The sequence below is a fragment of the Fundulus heteroclitus genome, chromosome 8, assembly GCF_011125445.2.
Source record: "Fundulus heteroclitus isolate FHET01 chromosome 8, MU-UCD_Fhet_4.1, whole genome shotgun sequence".
NCBI lineage: Eukaryota > Metazoa > Chordata > Actinopteri > Cyprinodontiformes > Fundulidae > Fundulus > Fundulus heteroclitus.
Genome location: NC_046368.1, coordinates 20,610,738 through 20,629,574, shown reverse-complemented (window position 1 = coordinate 20,629,574; position 18,837 = coordinate 20,610,738). Strand labels below are relative to the sequence as shown.

Below are 18,837 nucleotides of genomic sequence, written 5' to 3'. Positions count from 1 at the left end.
CAAATATACTTTATCTGTTTCATTCCCATGTCTTTTTTTTTTTTCAAAAACAGAAAATACTTCCTTCAGGCCCTTCCCAGCAACCAGTTAACATTTGTCCAAATGTTGTCACGTGGCATGCAGCATCTTGTTTTACAGTTTTATTGGGGCTATACAGTCATTCAAGGTCTAATTCACTTAATAGAGCCTTGTTTCTAATATCCACCATGTTTCTGAAAGCTGTAGAGATTTATGATTATGGAATGATGATAAGACACTCCTCTGTAATAAGAAGAATAACAGTACTTATATACAAATCAGAGGTTTTAATAAGAAAGATTCAACATGTCAGGCTTTAAACACGTTTTTAGGACAAGATCTGAAATCTCTGAAAGAAAAAGGGTAAAGAAAGACTTATTCCTTAGTCTGTTTTAACAAAAATTCCCCAAAACATTAAGTGTTTCTACCAAGGGTCTAAAACTCACAAAAAATTTCTTTCTTTATTTAATTTTTTTTTTTTTTGCAGTTGATGGTAGTTTTTATTTTGTTGGTCAGTCACGATACAATAAATATCTCAACCAAAACAACAAATCAACATACTTTTAGCCACAAATGGGGTAACGTTACAGCTCAAATTTCTGTCTTTTTATGCGTTTCATGTACAGTCCTCCTCAATGTGAGTGAAATGTGTCTGTAGGTGCTACTCCTGGGCTTTGAACACGTTTCAGGGAACCTAGAGGCAGAGGCGTGATGGCAGCCAGGACAGCCGTGCCGGTTCTTCTAAAGGCCTCCGGTGTTACACAGCGTGCTCAGATTTGATCAGATCCAGGATCAGCTGGATGGTTGTGTCGCCTACGGCCGAGAAGAAAGGAATGCAGCGGATTTAGAAAAGCAAACAAGGTTTTATTTGCCGGTCTGCTGTTTAAATTTAAATTCTAGCAGGAGGCAGGTGCATCATACTGAAAAGTCCACAACTGGTCTTAAAAAGTCATTACGAAGGTTTACCTTTTTTTTTTAAATCAATTTACAAAATCATGCAGAGAATATATGCGACATACAGTCGTTGTAGTGAACCTCTCAGTGTTGTTGAGCCCGCGTTCCCTGGGGCATACTCTGGACCTTTTTATATCCCATGGATTCTCCATTTCACACTGAGACATTTCTGATCATTCAGATCATTTCCCCCCATTCTCATTCAGTTTGCAGCTCCCTATCCAGCCAGGAGGCCACTAGCTGCCAGTTGTCTGCTTTCATGGACTCACAGTTTTACTTCCCAATAGGTCTGGAAACATCAATGACTTTCTTTCCTCCTTTCCATGAGATCCTGGACTGTTAAAATTCAAATGTTACAAACCCAGAGCTGATTTGCTCAGAACCACACGTGAACTCAGGTGGCAACGCTGAAAAGCTGAAGGGTGTTAGAATGAAGACAGATTGTATGAGTCTTTGGTTTCGTTAAGGAATATTATTGCTCTGTACCAGAGATCTGTTGAAGAGGCTAAATCCCATTTTTTGGTCAAATATAAATCACTAAAAGCAACCACTGGTGTCTTTAGTGTTATTTAATACAATTAACTCGGTTTTAAATCCACCCATCTCTGTTCTAATCGATGCAGAGCCTTTAAGTCTCCACTTGGGAGAAATTACTCTCCTTCACTGAAAAAGTAGCATCCGTTAAACGGGCTACAGGTAGCCTACATGTGCTAATGCCAAATTAGAGCTTTCTGTTGGCTTTGCCGGTTCTGTTTAATTTGAGCAGTTTCAACACACGTCTATGAAACCTTTAAATCGCCCCTTTGCTCTTCCTTTCACAAAACAAAGACGAAAGAGCTTTTTAACATGGTTGGTCCTCATCTCCTCTCTTTTATTAACACAGTTTGGGAACTTGGACTCCAAACATGTCATCCCTTTCAGTCCATCCCTTTATGAAAAAAATAGATCTTGATCCTTCAAATGTGCTGTATCAAAAGTTCATAATGACATTTTTCTCTCTGTTGACTTTAATTACCCTGTAGCTCTGGTGCTTCTGGACTCAGCAGCCTTTGATACTCTGGACCACTCTGTCCTCCTCTCTCGCCTACAAGATGCTGATATAGGGCTGGACCACATGGTCAAAACTTATGTCACGATATATTTCTTAATTTCGCTTGATACAATATAATTGCCCTATCGATATAAACAAAATAAAAGCCTCAGAAAGACTGCCAAGAATGCCCACAGATGCCTGTGTACAAACTTATGACATTTTTTTGCCATGTTTATAAAACTCCTTCAATATAACATTTTAGAAATATTTGCTTTAAAAAATAAAAACACATAAAACCAGGAACGTCGGTCAGTGACAAATGCTCTAATCCTGGACTTTAATGTATACTGAAACGTGGTAAATGTCATATCACCTTAATTCAATACTGTTATATTGAAATATATATTGATATTTAATTATTGTCCACCCATATGTTGGGTGTCTGTGGCACAGCTTTGAAGTGGTTCACCTCAATGGCTTCTTCTTCTCTACAGACATTTAGATTTTTATATTAACTAACAAAAATACTGATTGGATTTTATTTGGCAACAAAGCTGCCACTGACCTTGAAATTCTAATAACTTCAGTGACTGTGTCAAAAAAAACCTATAGGGACTAATATTTGACAAGAATTTAAAATGTGACAAACAAATCACCTTTGTAGTTCGGTCTGGCTGTTATCATCTACCCTTCTAACTAAGATGGCGACTTTTCTAAATCGTTGTGACCTATACAAGGCTGTTCACGCTTTTATCAGTTCAAGAATCGACTATTGCAACGCTCTCTATGTCGGTGTCCTCCAGTCATCCTTTGCTTCCCATCTATTTTAGGACAGATTCTAAACTAAATTATTTATTTTTTAAGCTCTTGAGGGCCTCCCCCCCGCCCCAATTTATGGTTATCAAGCTTTTCTATTCGCACCAGGTTCTTGAAGTCAGATAGTCAACATTTAATCACTTTTCCATGGACAAAATACAAACGCTGGGTTGACTAAGCTTTTTCTGTGGTTGCACTTCAACTCCTCGATCTATAACTGAACTTGGACTAAAACTGTGGTGGTACTCCTGGTTTTATCTACCTTGTTTGCTCTATTTTGTTTCAGCTACCTTGTTTATAGCCTGTTTTTTATCTTTTCTTTATTTTCTCCTTGTGTGTTTCTGTTGTTATATATTGATTTTGCGAAGTACTTTTGTCACCATTATTGTGGATCTAAAAAGAGGTACAGAAATAAATGACTGATATCGTTCTGTCGAAAGCAGAAACACTCCTGCAAACAGTAGCAGAAGAGGAGGAACGCTCTCTGATTAAGAGGTGAACATGTTTTGCATAACCAGTTTCGCAATCTGAACTCAGGCAGAAAACGGTCCAGGTGCTGATTGAGGGTCCAGGATGATCAACTTATAGGTGGTCAAGGTTCAGGGCGGCAGAATGGAAACTATTCGTCTATAATTTTGTTTAATCTCAGCTTTACCTTCCAGGTTCGTTCTCGGGTTCTCCAACTTCCTTTCAAGCAAAGAATCCATCACTTTTCTCAGATGTTTGAAGATCACCCCAATCCGTACCGGAGCCTTTGAAGCGGAACAAGAACATTTTTAATTCTTGGATCACGCAACAGAACTAGGTCAGAGCAGACAGGTGTTTTCTGAGCATGCAAAGCATTGAAAAAAACTGCTTTAGCAATAGTTTACTGAATGTATAAAAATCTGTGTTTTCTTTAAATTCTTGATTTTATTAATCGAAAGAGTGACACATTACTCTGCAAGGAACCTGCATTATGTCCTCAAATGAGGCACACATGTATAAGAATTAACCAATCCCAATTTATCATTCTTTCCCTTTTATCTCTTCTTTCTTTCACCTCTTCTATTTCTTTCTTTTTTTATCTCTTCTTGTTCTTCCTTTACTCTCCTACTTTCCCATTGTAGTGTCCTCATAATTTAAAATTCTCCCCGCATGAATCACAATAAAACTATTTACATGCATAAATCAAGCGGAGCACTATGGCGAAAGCTGATTGCTCCACTTGTGAAGGTAAAATCTGTCAAGCTCTATGTGGCATTAAGACATCAATTCCTATTGCCACATTGCTAGACAGGACACTGGGGAAAAAAAAAAAAAAAAAAAGAATTAACAAATCCCAAGGTGAGCAACAACCTGGAAATGAATCCATCCGTCTAAAGTGATGAGCTTCTCTCTGTGCTGAATGTCGATGTCGCCTCCGAACAGCAGCATGGGGAACGGCGAGATCAGGGTGGTGTCTCGGAGGTAGATCTTAGCGTATTTGACCTGAGGAGCGACATTCATTAACCCACTGGCTGCAGACGGAGACGTCGGGCAAACGGAAGAGAACGTCATCGGTACCTTCTCCTGATACAGCAGCCAGCCATGCACCTGCAGGTTACGGTTGACAGACGAAGGATGGACCTGAGCTCTGCCCTGAGGCGTCTCCACCGTGCAGGCCACCCGCTCCAGCCCGTCCACGGGGGGGTTGCACAGCAGCCGGGCCACGCTGTCATAGAGCCCCGCCGTCAGCGCCGCGTTAAGCACGCAGATCTGCTGCTTGGACAGTGAGGCTGGCTGCTGCTGCTGCTTCGGACGAGACGAGGAGGAGGAGGAGCGAGAGGACCAGAAACCTGCCTGCTCCATCATCCTCATCAGGTCGTGCTTCACATCCTGGATGCACGACAGGACGGAGGTTACAGAAGGGAGCGAGGAAGCTTGCGAAGACACGTGAGCAGAAAAGCTTAACGCTACCTCTATTGTGATGAGAGCCGTCCGATTGAGGAAGTGTTTCCGACAGTAGGCCATCTCTGCTCTCTGCCCATCAGCTTGTGAGGTTTTCCAGCTGAAAGAAAACAAGCATTTCTATTAAACACCAAAAGCTGCTTCTTTATGTTTCCCTGTAGGATTATTAGCCTTTTTCTTTGCCTGTTTTGTCCAATGCACCATCAGAATCAGAAAACGCTAACCTACTGTCATGGTAGAAAATATAAATACATACATTTCTGACATGAATGACAGTTAACCGTTAACAGAGAACCGGTTAGGATGCTGTAAAAATAGACCCAACAATGAAATGCATGAAAATGTACAGATAACTTCCCGGCAGATCTGAACAATGACTCCTATTGGTGTTGTTAATAAGTTAATGGGAATCAGTACAAAAATAAATTAGGTTTATGTAAGTTAAGACAACTGGGCAGTGAAAGTGTCGATGACGCTGCATAACAGCTGCTTCACCCAACCTGTGCCATCTTTGTGGAGTTGTGTAAAATCTCTTGGCATCTCACAGCGGTTCAGAAAAGCATAACGTACGTCAGAGCAGATTAAGCATCAAGCAAGACTTGATAGAACATTTGCAGAAGGGTTCCTTTAACACCGTGGACGTTTGAGGTCAAAACATTTACTTTGTTGTGTTTTCTCATCCTAAAATTCAAGAAACCACAAAAAAAAAAAAAGTTCTTTAAAGCAGTTTTTGATCCGTGCTGCCTTTACTCTGTTTGCAAATATATAATAAATATAGAAATCCCATTATTCTTCTGTCAGTGATTTTTCTTATGGACAATGGAATAAGGGATCAAATCTCAAAGTTCAGATATTTTTTAATACCCAGTTTTCTTTTCCCATTCTTATCCAGACAGTAAATTTTTTATTAAATTAATTATTTCCCTGACTTTCACGACTGCATATGAGCCGCTCTCTCATGAACCAGATTATGACTTTCTTGCACCTTGAGATACTTTCTGGTTTATTCTTGACTTATGAGAGTGATGGCTCTATAGGTACGTTTTCTTCCCTAAATCTGTCTTGCGGGCTTATTTGTAATAAACCTGAAAAACGTTTAAAAATACCAAAGTGCAAAGCACAGTTTGTCATGTAGTCAGGGTGTTCGATAGTAGTCAACATCCGAAGTAAGGAACTGTCAAAAAAAACAAAAAACTTTCCTATTATACTTTTATGCAAAACTTCCAGACCTCAAGAGACCTTGCAGCTGAACTCAAAAAGACAAAAATTCATGGAAATAAGAACAAAGTCCAGAGCAGAGAAGCACGCAATCACTTCCTCACAGCTTTTACTAAAAAAGAAAGAAAAAAAAAAGAATAACCACCACAATTATTTCTTTTTTTTTTTGCTCCATAAGCACAGTACTGCACAAAAAATGGTACGCATTCCTTCTATGGAGTAAGCCTGTCTTATAGTGTCATAAAGCTGTCTTAATCAATTGCTTTCAACGCTTTCAGGGGGTGTTTGAAACTTTAAAGAATTAAATGTTGTTTTTGTTTAAAAACTTAAAAACAGGTCCATACCCTATATATGCGTTATATATGGTCAGGTGATCGGAGCTGGCAGTTGCCAGAGCGGCTTTGGCCAGGTTAGCTTCCTCCTTTCTGTTCATCGGCGTGGAAAACGGAGACTTCTCTGTGATGGCTGCCGCGATGGTTGCCTGAAACACAGATGTTGCAATAGATGATAATAGATGATAATAGATGCATAAAACATAGATGATAAAACCAATTTGAAATATTGAAATAGACAATAAAACCAATATAGTATTCATCCCCTTGTACTTTTTCTGTTTTATTCTTCTTTTTTTAACATTACAACCACAGCCTTCATTGTATTTTGTTGTGATTAATGAATTTATAGACCACCACAAAGAAGTGCATTACTGTGGTGGGAGAAAAAAGAAAAATGGTTTTGTAAATGAGAATATAAAAAAAATGCTAATTGGATCAACATAAAAATCTGACTACTTGATATGTTTCAACAAAATATTGCAGTTTAGTTTATTATTAAAAAAGCAAAAAAAAAAAAGACAATATAAAAAAATGTGGAATGCATTGGTTATTCAAACCTGATTTACACTCATACACCTGATTAGTCAGTTAAGTCTATTCTGCAAACTTTAATCCTAGTAGCAAAAATGGCTCTACTTAAACATAAGTAAAATTTGTGGTTGTAAAAATGAGAAAAAGGTCAACGGTTATGAACGCTTTTGTAAAGCTCTGCAGAGCTCTGAATACTTCACAGGACTACTTACTATGGGCTCGAGGCAATCAAGGATGGCTCCATAAATGAGCATCTTGCCGATCTTTACATTGACCGGCAGGTTTGCCAAATGGTGTCCCAGAGGCGTGAGGACGTGGTTGTTGGGTTGACATGCGCCGATCTTCCTCAGCAGGTTCACAGCGTTACTGACGGACTGGGCCTGAGGAGGATCCAGGGCCCGGCTCAGGAACTCCTCCGGGGACCCGTACTGACATTTCTACCAGAGAAGGGTAAAACATTGTTTGACTTTGGGTGACTTTTTGTGTCCGTGTGACAACGAACGGCTTGATTACCATTATATGAAGACAAAGCTCCTCTAGTGGCACCCGCAGAATTTCTGGGATGGAGTAATCCATAAAGGCATCAAACCTGGTGAGACACAGGCTAAATAGGTCAGAACGTGTCTTACAAACAGAAAGCAGCTAAGTTATAAATATTTGTTGTTCATAAAATGACATTTTTATGGCCGACGGGCATATAAAGTGTTTTACTGCTGTTTGCTTCCAAACTATGAGCCGACGAGGGAGAAGCTCCAAACCTGTATTTGGGGTAAAGTCTGAAGCAGAAGCCGCTGCGGACACGTCCTGCCCTCCCCTGCCTCTGGAGGGCGCTGGCCTTGGAGACGAATGTTTCCACCAAAGAACTCATCTGGCTGCTCTCATGGTACCTAAAGAAGACAACATAAACAAGTCAGAACAGCAGATTATCACGACCCAATGACCCATTGCCAGCCCCCCCGTGACACTGCAAGCCAAACCGGGTAGAGAAAATGGATGACGGGTTAAATTTATCACAGTTTATTTTTCTCCCAAAGATCTTAGAATAAAAGGAAACCAGAAAGGCTTTAGCTCAAGAAAATAAATACGTCACCATTAATGGAAAATTAAATATTAATGAAAAAAATTCTGGAAGTAGCCTCACTATTATGAAAGACAGACAAACAGTTACATCTGCATTTATTAGCGGATGTATTTGAAAGGAATAAAAAAGATTATAAAAAAAGCTACTTTTAGCTTTTGTTAAAATAGAAACTATCTTTAAAGAGCTTCTGTTTCCTCAAAAAGATGGAGGTGTTACTTACAGTCAGTAAAAAAAAAAAATCAGCACTGTGAGGATGTGTTGTTAAACATTAAACTACGAAATTGTGACCTGTTGATTTCTAACACATAGTTGGACATAACAAGCCAAGACGTCCTAGATTTAAAGTTTGAAATGAAGCGGTGGGTGGCTACTATGACGTCGTCGAAGCCGTGACACTAGAGCTTGGGCAAAAAACCTGAACCACCATTGAGGAAGGAAACACTGCCCTCTAAAGCCCTCAGTACGTACTCTATACTGGGGTTTATGGTAAAAAGGACCTTCAGGGAGAAATCAGCGGGGTGAATTACTGCCCCCCCCCCCCCCAACAGCATTTGAAGAAAGATTTGGCCGCCCAGCACAGGAGGCTGGTGTATAGGGAAACTTATTAAAAATTATTACAGAGTTCAAATCTAACAATTGAATATTGACAAAGTATTTGTCTTTAATTTCATAGTAAATAGGACTATATCTATCCAGCAACTTTTACTCAAATGCAGACTTTGGTGCAATAATATCTGATTGGAATTCATTTATTAAAATGGCTAAATACAACTGTGTAATTTGTTTCATTAAAATTATATTTTGTATTTATACTAAATCCTATACAATTATATTTCATCACAATAATTGGTTCAGTTATATATTTTTTATTTTTTTTGAGAACCCCAACCCCCGGAGTTCTCTTGACTTGACAGTTTCGGCCCATGAGCCGAAAAGTTCGGCCGGCCCTGATCAAACGGATGTTAGAGACAGAAGATTATCCAACTATCCTAAAATGTGGCCGTTAAATACTTACTTTTAGCGAGAACCATATTAATATAGTCAACATATTACAGAATATTTGGAGAGATTTATCATTTTTGCAGCAATCTCTGTTTCGCGTTTTTTTTTTTGTCTTTTAATGCATCATAAATCCGCTGCGACGCTGTCGTTTTAAAACAAGTAGAGACAAAATCTGTCCGTTCATATTGCGCCTTTAATCCATGCTAAAAACTCTGAGACATTTCTTGAGCCCAAATCTAGGCCAGTTTTTGATCACTGGGACGACATGATATGGGAAATCAGCTGCAATTATTTAACAGAGAATCAGACCTAGCGTGGACGTTAAACACCACTAGAGCTATAAAGTAAAATATACAAAGTAAAGTTGTAAATAAAAAGTGAAAAAGGAACAATGCGCGGATCATTCATCCATGAACTCTTACTTATTTTCTTTAGTCTTCCCGGTGTCGATGACAAAAACAACATCGGGAATCGTGACGCCCGTCTCAGCAATGTTGGTCGACAACACGATCTAAAAAAAATAAATAAAAAGCTGGGGTCAAAGAAACCAGTTCACCAAAGCATCACCGGTCCCAGGTTGTGACTGAAGCTACCTTTCTAACTCCAGCAGGGGGCACTGTGAAGGCAGCAGCCTGGTCCTTGGACGAAAGCGTTGAGTGGAGGGCAACGATCTTATACCTGCAGTTTGGTTACAACAGAGAGGGAGCAGGTCAGCTTGGTGGGCTTCCTTGCATTTTAAAGCACGATGCAGTTTATGGTAAAGCACCTGTTTTTCTCTCTGAACCTCTTGTCCGACGACAGCACGTCGTAGAGCTGTTGGATGTGAGCCAGACCCGGGAGAAACACCAGCACAGCTCCATCCACGTCGCTAAACTGTGGGGATTTGTCTGACGGCAAGACAGCAGGAAGTTTCATACAACAAGCTCAAAAAAAAAAGGAGCTCATAATGCGAGGGAGACATTTTACCCAAGTAGTCCAGGAGGTCTACGAGCAAGTCCACGTTGATCTTATTAGGGTTCATGAACTGAAGCACCTGCCGGGTCCTGCTGCTGAAATGGTCGAGGTCTGGACCCAGATCCCAGCCGGAGGAGGGGTCCCTCACTATAAGCTCCTGACACAAAACACAAGGTCGTCTAAAACTAAGCCGGCGCTTTAGGGTGGCTCAGGTAAAGTCTGGAGAGCCAAGGTTACCTGGTGCTGCAGAGTCTTGCCTCCTTTCTGCGTGATAGAGATGGAGACCTCGTCTTCTTCTTCTAAAATCTTCTGGCAGTACTCCGAATCCTTTTCCAGGACGTATCCGGTTTGCTCCACTATGTCCTCCAAATGATACACCTGGGAAAAGCAGCACCTTGTTTTCCTGGATATTCAAGCTCTTTAAAAATAACCAGAATAAATCATGATCTCGATGAATCTGGCTGAATAATGCCAATTTGTCATCTTTGAATTAATTTACATTTTCCTTAATAAGACTAACCGGGGATGTTTTAACAAGATTACTGAATTTGATCGGTCAGCAATGGATCTTTTTTTTTTGTATCTGTAACCCTTTTTCTTATAGTAGGATATTGTTGTTTTAATTTTGATCCATTCATCCGTCTCCCGTTTCCTTCGCCCGTTATCCATCAAATATGTGACAAAACACCCCTGATCCACAGGGAGCAATGCAACATTATTCTCTAGAGAAAAAATATGCATCTATTATAGGGCTGGACGATAATTCAATAACAATATATATCGACCTATATCGGGAAAAAAAGGGGTCAATAAAAAGTTCAATATAATAACAGATTTTCTTCCTTATGCATTCTAGCCTATTGTGTAGGTTAATATTAAAGTCATTACATCCTCCCAACCAATCACAAACGCAGACCCAGGAAAGCTTTGCCCCCCAAGCTCCGCCTCCTTCAAAGAGTTCAGAGATCACGCATTCTTTTTCATTTTTTTTTAATACTTGCAGTTTTGGTAAAAAGTTGGTTGAATAAAGGTTTGAGTTTGAATTCAGTGTCAGAATTTTATGCAACAGCATAAAATGGCCAGGGCTGCACTTAAAATTTATGCTTTGAATTTGTTGATAACTATCAATATCAATAATATGATTTCTATTTTATCAATATGCTTTTTTATACATCATCCAGCCCTAATCTATTACATATTTACTTGATTCACATCTAGAATAAGAGTGTTCAAGACATACTTCTACACAGTAGTATTTTTTTGGACCACCATTGTAATTTCTAAATTTGACAGATTTCAGCAAACTGTGCAGAATACCCTCCATGGATATCAAGGCCTAAAAGCCTGCACCAGATTTTATTTAGGGATATCACGGTAAGGGGGCTCTAAACAGATGTGTTGCAGACTGTTCTGAATTTTATTGTAGATTCTTTTTAACTACGACTTTGTTGACCTCCACTTCCCAACTGCACTCTGTGTTATCACGTACAGTCCTAATAAAATGTATCGAGGTTTGTGGTTATATTGTGACAAAAAAAAGGGGGGGGGGACTTGTGTGGACAATAACTCTTCCTGTACTTTATTAACTAAGAGTCCAAAATTACCAGCTAAAAAAAAGTAGCAATTTAGCAGTCTGACTCCTTTCAAGTAACATATAAAGAAATAACAGACAACACAAAAATTTTACATCGGATTCTTCACGCATCAAACCTGAACTACAACTTACTTCAACCGGGAAGGTCCTGCCTGGGATGCTGATCACTGGGCAGCGGTTAAAGTAGCTGGAAAACTTGTCACAGTCCACCGTGGCACTCATGAGGATCAGATGCAGGTCAGACCTCTTCATCACAACATCTTTTAGGATGGTCAGCAGAAAGTCGGACTGGACGCTGCGCTCATGGACCTAGGAGAGAACGGGCGCGGTGAAAAGGAAAGCGCACGCCGCTTTGGCCTGAAGGCGGGAACGAGGATCGCCGGTACCTCGTCCACGATGATATGGGTGAGGGAGCTGAGGTGTCTGTCGTGCTGGAGCTTCCTGAGGAGAACTCCGGTCGTGCAGTACAAGAGGCGGGTCCAGTCCCCGGACAGGTTCTCCATCCTGATCTGGTAGCCGCACAGCGACGTCTGAATTCAACCCAAAAAACACGGTCTTTAAAGCGTGCGGGAGCGTGCGTCACGCCCGAAACGGACATTATAAACAAACAGCGCAACCCCGCGGGCCTAAAGATCACCTTGGAGCCCGGTCCGTCCTCGCAGCCCAGCTCCTGGCTGACCCTGCAGGCGAGGCTCATGGCTGATATGCGGCGAGGCTGAGTCACCGCGATGCTGCAAGGCCGAGCAGCTTTGCCCCCCGTCAACAGCTCCTCCAACAGAAACTGAGGGATCTGGGTGCTCTTCCCGCTGCCCGTCTCACCAGCCACCACTACCACACGGTGGCGCTGCAGAGCCTCAAGGATGCGCCGTCTGTGTTGAAAGACTGGAAGTTGCGCTCTCTCTGCCTAGAAAGGTAGTTAAAAAAAACGGTTGTTGTGCTGGGTCCCAGGTATTAAATGTTCACTTATATACAGTAATCTTATAATTTATTTATGTTCTTTCACTTTCTTTTTTCAGGTATCACATTACACATGTCAGCTTACATAATAATATATATGATTTAGCAATGGCATCTAGGTGTTATTCGATTGTATCTGTTGCTTTATGTCTGTTGGTTGTGCTGTTCTTTTTGCATCTCTCTTTCCAGGTGACGGAGCAGACGGAGAAGGTTTTATCATTCTCTCCCTTTTATCTCCTCTTTTTTTTTTCTTTCTCTCTCACTTCTTGTTCTTCCTTTACTCTCCCATTGTAATGTCCATATAATTTGAAATTCTCCCTGCAGGAATCACAATAAAACTATTTTCATGCATAAATCAAGCGGAGCACTATGGTGAAAGCTGTTCGCTCCACTTGTAAAAGCAAAATCTGTCGAGCTCTATCTGGCATTGAGACATCAATTCCTAGTGCCACATTGCTAGACAGGACACTGGGAGAAAAAAAAAAAAAAAAAAAAAAAAACGGTTGTTAAACGACGTGGCGTTTTATCACGGGGAAAATAAAAGCGTGGACGGCGTAGAGCGCGTTTACCTGCAGCTTGTGGGCGAGCGCCGACTCTTTGAGCTTCAGTAAGAGCTCTCTGGCTGCTTGAAGCGCTGCCGCTCCTTCCTTCTGCCTACTTTTCTCACTCTTGTCTTCAACGTTGCCTCCTTTTTCCTCAATGTTGAGATTCGCCAAATTCTCCCAGGAGTCCTCCGGCTCCTCCTCTCCCGGCCCGCCGGGCCGCTCCCCGTCGTGACTCGCCGCCTGCTGGGCTTGACTCAGGCTCTGCTGCTGCTTCAGTCTGGTCAGAAGCCGGGATATGAACTGGTCTCGGGGTTTGTTGGCGGCGGTGCGGCTCGCTTCCTGCTGCTGCTGCTCGCCGTCTCGCCACTCCAGCCACACGTCTCTGTAGGTTGGAGGCAGGAGCTGGTGGACGGACTGTGGGACACGGTTCACCGGGGGAACAAAGATACAGTTATGACAGAGCAAAAATAAGTAACATCCTGTTTTTTAAATAAATTCTGCATTTTAACTCAGACTCAGATTTTCAGATTTATTAATTTTTGCAAGAAGATCTTGCAAAATTAACAGGGCTCCAGGGTGTTGGAAAATGCCACAATGATGATATATGTAAAAAAAAAAATAATTATATCTGCAGCATTAATATTCTTCTTCTTAAGGTTTGTTGCAGGTATCACACCCCCCCCCCCCCTTATTAGCTATTCCATTTAAATACTGGAAAAAGTTAAGTACTTCCATTCAATCAATTTAAGTTCAGTGAAAAACCAAAAGCTGATGTGCTTGCAGTGAAACGCCTGAGTTGCATTTTCAATAGTTTTTTAAAGACTTTACTAGAACGTCTTGTCCTCTCTGAAATACGTTTAGATTAGGGGAGTGCAAAATAATCGTCATGACGATGCATCGCGATTCTAATTTTTGCGATCCACTGCATCGATTCTTGACGCCAAGTATCGATTATTAAATAAAAAATAATAATGAATAAAATTGCATGAATGGTTGGCAAACATCAGCCAAAAACAAGTGGAATACAACTTCATTGGCCATACAAACGGCACTGATTATCTTTATTTTGTTATTTTAACTTTTATACATCCTAAGCACTTTTTGTCAGTGTGCCCACTCCAGTAATAGTGATATTTGTGTCCAGCAAGAGTAATATTTGTTTTCATGGCAATACCTCCAAAAGTCGTTTCAATAGCTATGTATGAATTCAGTTGCTTTCAGTTATGTATCAATTGAAGACACTATCCATACACAGCCAGTCAGTCACTGGTAATGGCTGTATTTTTTTCTAACAGTGTTCAGTGAAAATATCACAATGCATCGTGATACATCGCAATAATTCAAGTGTCATGATGCATCGTGATAGAATCAGATCGTGGCATGTGAATCGGGATTTGAATCGAATCGTGACTTCTTTGGCAATACCCACCCCTAGTTTAGATCTAATCATTATACCATTTATATGGTAATATTTATTGCTGTCCAAGCAGGGTTTTTTTTGCAACTTCAATAGTATAGAAATGTATAGTGGGCTGAAATAAAAATCAATCAATCAGAGTTTACTGCAAAGGTTTTTAAAGTGGTCAAGCTTTTCAACATACAATATAAACTAGAAAAAGTGATTGATTGATTGATGGATGGATGGATGCAAAGTGTCTCTAAAACAATAAACTCAAGATCTGATATGTTTGAGGGAGACAAATGATGATGGGCACCATGGGCTCACATTAATAAAACCAACTAAAACAGACTGATTATAAGAGCCTTCACACAGACAACAAGACAGCAAATGACATAAAAAATACAAACTTTTTTTTTCATCCTATAATTTGTTGTCCCTACTCTCCCCAAGCTTAATAAAAAAAAAAAAAAACAGTTGGATGAAATTTCAGACTTTTCAAGACTATGCGGAAACCTTGGGAGATCAGATTGGTGCAACTGCTGCGTTCTGGACCATTAAAGCCAATATACCTGTCCTTTAACCAGTCTGTAGAGCGCCAAAGTTGCAGCCAGATGCTGAGCCTGCATGCTGTCCTCAGTCAGGATGGTCGGACAAACTTCCAGAACGTCCTCCGCTCTTTGGACTCTGACCCTGAAGGATGCAGAAACATCATATATGTAAGATTCTCATCGATAACATCTCAGCGATCCATACTAATCTGCCACTTAATACTGGACATGGTTGTGAGGTCATTTCTCCTCTTGGCACTTTGTCATGGGAACGCACAAACACACTTTTGCTTACTTGCATCTCCAGTATCTGCCAGCAGGGACCTTGTGGAAAGCCGGAGGCGGACTCTTGGGCAGGTTTTTTCGCACCCAGTCGATGAGAAACTGTTTGGGAGACTTTCCCGTCCAGCTGCGAGCCGTGTAGTCAAAGTTGCGGATGTCTTTTGGCTCGTTCTTTTTCACGACTGCCGAAGAAAAACTTAACATCACTTCATCGCCCCCTGAGAGCTTTTGACTATTAGAACAAACAGTCACTGCGAGCTTGATGTTCAACCCGAAACATGTAAGTAAAGGTCGAAACATGTAAGAAATGACGTCTGTGCAGGTACAGGTGACGTCATTTTTTAAGTTGTTATTACTGTACGGCTGACCTTTTTCTGCCGGAGGTTCCTTCTCTGCTTGTTCAAACAGCTTAAAGCTGAGGTCGTCCTTATTGTCAGCCGCAGGGAGGGTCTTCTTTTCCTTCCGAGGGACATCTACCACTTTTATGGCGGGGTTGAACATGGGATGAGACTCCAGCTGTTTCATTTCTAGAAAAGAGAGAGAGAGAGAGAAAAAAAAACGGCTGATGCGTCAAAACAATGTCATATCAGTTCGCTTTTTTCATTATTATAACTTGGTAATAAGCTATCTGCTGGGTTCGCATGAATACTATGTGAAAATTAAAAAAAAAAGTACACTGATATGAAAATTTGAGTCAATGTTGATATCCGATATTAGCATTGCTGTTATGGTTGATAGCCAATAATTACCGATATTTTCCATGCATATTTTACATACATACACATACAATAACGCCCACAAGATAGAAATCAACATTGGTTGTTATTATTATCGGCCCCAATTTTACTTATGGGACCCACAGCAATGTATTAAAACATGACTGACATTGCCTGATAACGATGTTAATGCCTATTTATCATCCATCTATAATAAATATAAATCGATAAATGTGATTAAAAAAAAAAAAGTCACATATCCACCTTGCTGTATGACCCGAATCCTGTCCTGTGCAGTCCGCTGGCCCATTTTGTCTCCCTTGGACTTGGCATCAGCGGCCATTTCTTTAGCGTCATACAGCTGAGCAGTGAGGAGCAAATACCTGTCGTTCTACCAACAACGCACAACGACACTTAAGACCGCAAAACTCCTCCACAAAGCCAATCTAAAAGATTGTTTTCCAAAAATTCAAACTTACAGGATCGAATTTTTCATCCAGTTCAGGGTTGCGTTTCCTCTTATCTCCTTCTTCTTCTTCCTCCTCCTCCTCTTCGTCATCACTGCTCTGCTCTGCGTACCTTAAGATCCAGTCCTTCACGGTTGCGGCTTCGTCCTTGTCTGAAACCTGGCAAACAACACCACCGAGCTCACGGGCTGAGCCACGAAACAGCAATTCAGCAAGCGCACAAAAACCTTGAATGGCACGAACCCTGTTGACGTCTCGGCGGGTGTTGTTGGATGCTTTAGGGTTCGCTTCAGCAGGCCGCTGCTGCGGTGGAGGCTGGTATTTAGGCCGGCTCTTCTGGCTCTCCTCCTGCAGCTGCTGGCTGAACCCGTCTGGTAACTCATCTGGCGAAGCGGGGCGAGGAATTCACAAAGGCAGCGTAGATAAAAATAATGAGCAACTAAAGTTACACCGTTTACGAACGTCGACGCTCTGTTACCGTCTTTAAGATTAAGGCAGAGCCAGTCGAGAGCAGAGTGGAGGTCGCCCCCATGCAGGACGCTGCTCTTCATCGCCTCCTCAATGTGTTCTCGTTTAAAGTTGAATTTTTCCAGAGCCGTGTAAAGGTCCTTGAAGCACATGCAAATACAGCGGTTCGTTTAAACAAAACAAAAAAAGCCGTGCATGAAAATGGTGTATTTCTTCTTACCAACAGCTTCTTGGTAGTAAGTCGGCCAGATATGGCCCCTTTGTCCCCATTCTCCTGTCGGAAATCATTGATCAGCTTGATGATTTTCTTCTCCAGCTCAGCTTGGATATAAACCTATGTAAAAAAAAGAAAAAAAGAAAAAAAAAAGAAAAAAAGAAAAAAAGAAGAAGCAACATTTAACTATTTCCAGACTTCCCATGTTGTAAAGGGATAGCATCTACGGTCTCTAGCAAAAGTATTCATAGCCCTCGACCATTTTCACATTTTGGAAAAATACACGAACTGTTTAGGGATTTTATGTGAAAGTCCAACAAAAAAGGCAGTACATAAGTGCGGTGCTGAAGGAAAAGGATGCAGCTTTAGCAAACGAAAACAGAAAAGTGTTTACATTTGTGTTCAGCCCCACCCTGGAGTAAAAACACATTTATGGACTGAACTGAATTATGGATCATGGTGATAAACTTTAAACAGATGGCTTTCTTGTCACTCTACCATTCGTGATTTGTGGAGCCATGGATCTCTGCAGCTCCTCCAGAGTTAACAAAGGCCTCTCGGCTGCTTCTCTGATTAATCCTTTCTATGCCCGTCCTGACGGCTCAGGGTAGGCCCGATCTACCTGATCCCTGACCTGTCTGCTGTGTTTCTTGGTCTTCCAGATGCGGTTTATTTACCAACGCTCTCTAACAAACCTCCAAGGCCGTCACAGAACATGGGCACTAGTACTGAAATTAAATCAGGAGACTTCCAGTGGCAAAGGGTTGCTCTAGGTCCTATTTAGGTATATTAGAGTGCGTGGCCGCTGAATAAAATTGCACGCAAAATCTTCTGAGTTTTGTCAATTAAAGCAAACCGCTTTGATGTACCTTCACATTTAACAATTGTTCTACTCTGCTTCAGTCCATCGCCTAAAACTCAGTAAGGTTTGTGGCTGTACCATAGCAAAACGTAAATAGGTTGGATGCATACAAAACACTGTTTAAAGGCGCTGTAGACATATTACACTTACTTTAAGGATCGACTTGTCTGAGACGCCACCTGTGTCCACCTGAGCTGTGTTTGCTAGACTGTAGGTCTTTGGGGCTGAGGGGAGGGAAGAGCAAAAACAAACCAGTAAATGTTACTAGATGTTAGTGCAGTCATAACATTCTCTGACATTTGTTACTATAAAGGCAATGTTAGATCTGATGAGCCAGAGAATATAGCATGTCACATTAGTATGCTCTGTCAGTGAGAATCATAAATATATGCGTACATAGAAAGCAAATAATGGCTAAAGGAAAACAGACGACAGGTTTATTAGATATGAACCTCGCACTCGTTCCTGACGTCACCAACACGCAGAGACATATTTATTCAGATACTTTTAACACCCAGTTCTGTGAAAGGAACCATCTTGCTTCACTTTACCGCGTTGCTAGATACCTTTGGATTTCGTCTCTTTAGCTGGTTTGCTCGCTTTGCTGTTGGATGTAGGCTTCTTCTGGTCCTCCACCGCACCGGTACCACCAACTGCAGCAGGGGTAGAACCGGAGCTGGCCCCCGCCGCTGCCGCTGCAGCAGCCTGGGGGGATGATTTCTTCTTCTTTCCACCCATAAGTCAACAACCCGTAACTGAGCGTGGCCCCTTTTACGTAAAAACGCGCTTGAAATACATTAGCGAGTTGCTGGATGATTTGGAAAGAGTGAAGACGGCGGAGTTACAGATGTGTCCCTCATTCGTTTTGTACCGCTCGGCTTCCGTAGCGGAACTGTCGAAACAGCCTCATG

The 18,837-nt window shown here is 41.3% G+C and overlaps 1 protein-coding gene across 1 annotated transcript; it reads right to left on the bottom strand.

Moving 5' to 3' along the window:
* Positions 1-285: 285 nt before the first annotated feature.
* Positions 286-18,818, bottom strand: dhx29 (DEAH (Asp-Glu-Ala-His) box polypeptide 29). Its single transcript, XM_012879761.3, has 28 exons — positions 18,493-18,818; positions 18,077-18,150; positions 17,071-17,184; positions 16,861-16,990; positions 16,626-16,765; positions 16,395-16,541; positions 16,180-16,306; positions 15,568-15,726; positions 15,213-15,381; positions 14,939-15,059; positions 12,992-13,381; positions 12,103-12,369; positions 11,852-11,995; positions 11,598-11,774; positions 10,109-10,249; positions 9,884-10,028; positions 9,684-9,804; positions 9,511-9,595; positions 9,340-9,428; positions 7,593-7,721; positions 7,348-7,423; positions 7,047-7,271; positions 6,313-6,449; positions 4,760-4,850; positions 4,367-4,678; positions 4,160-4,291; positions 3,477-3,573; positions 286-831 (listed from the first exon to the last, which is right to left on the bottom strand). Exons 1-28 carry the CDS (start codon positions 18,662-18,664, stop codon positions 776-778), a joined length of 4,167 nt encoding a protein of 1,388 aa, XP_012735215.2. The 5' UTR covers positions 18,665-18,818; the 3' UTR covers positions 286-775.
* Positions 18,819-18,837: the final 19 nt, after the last annotated feature.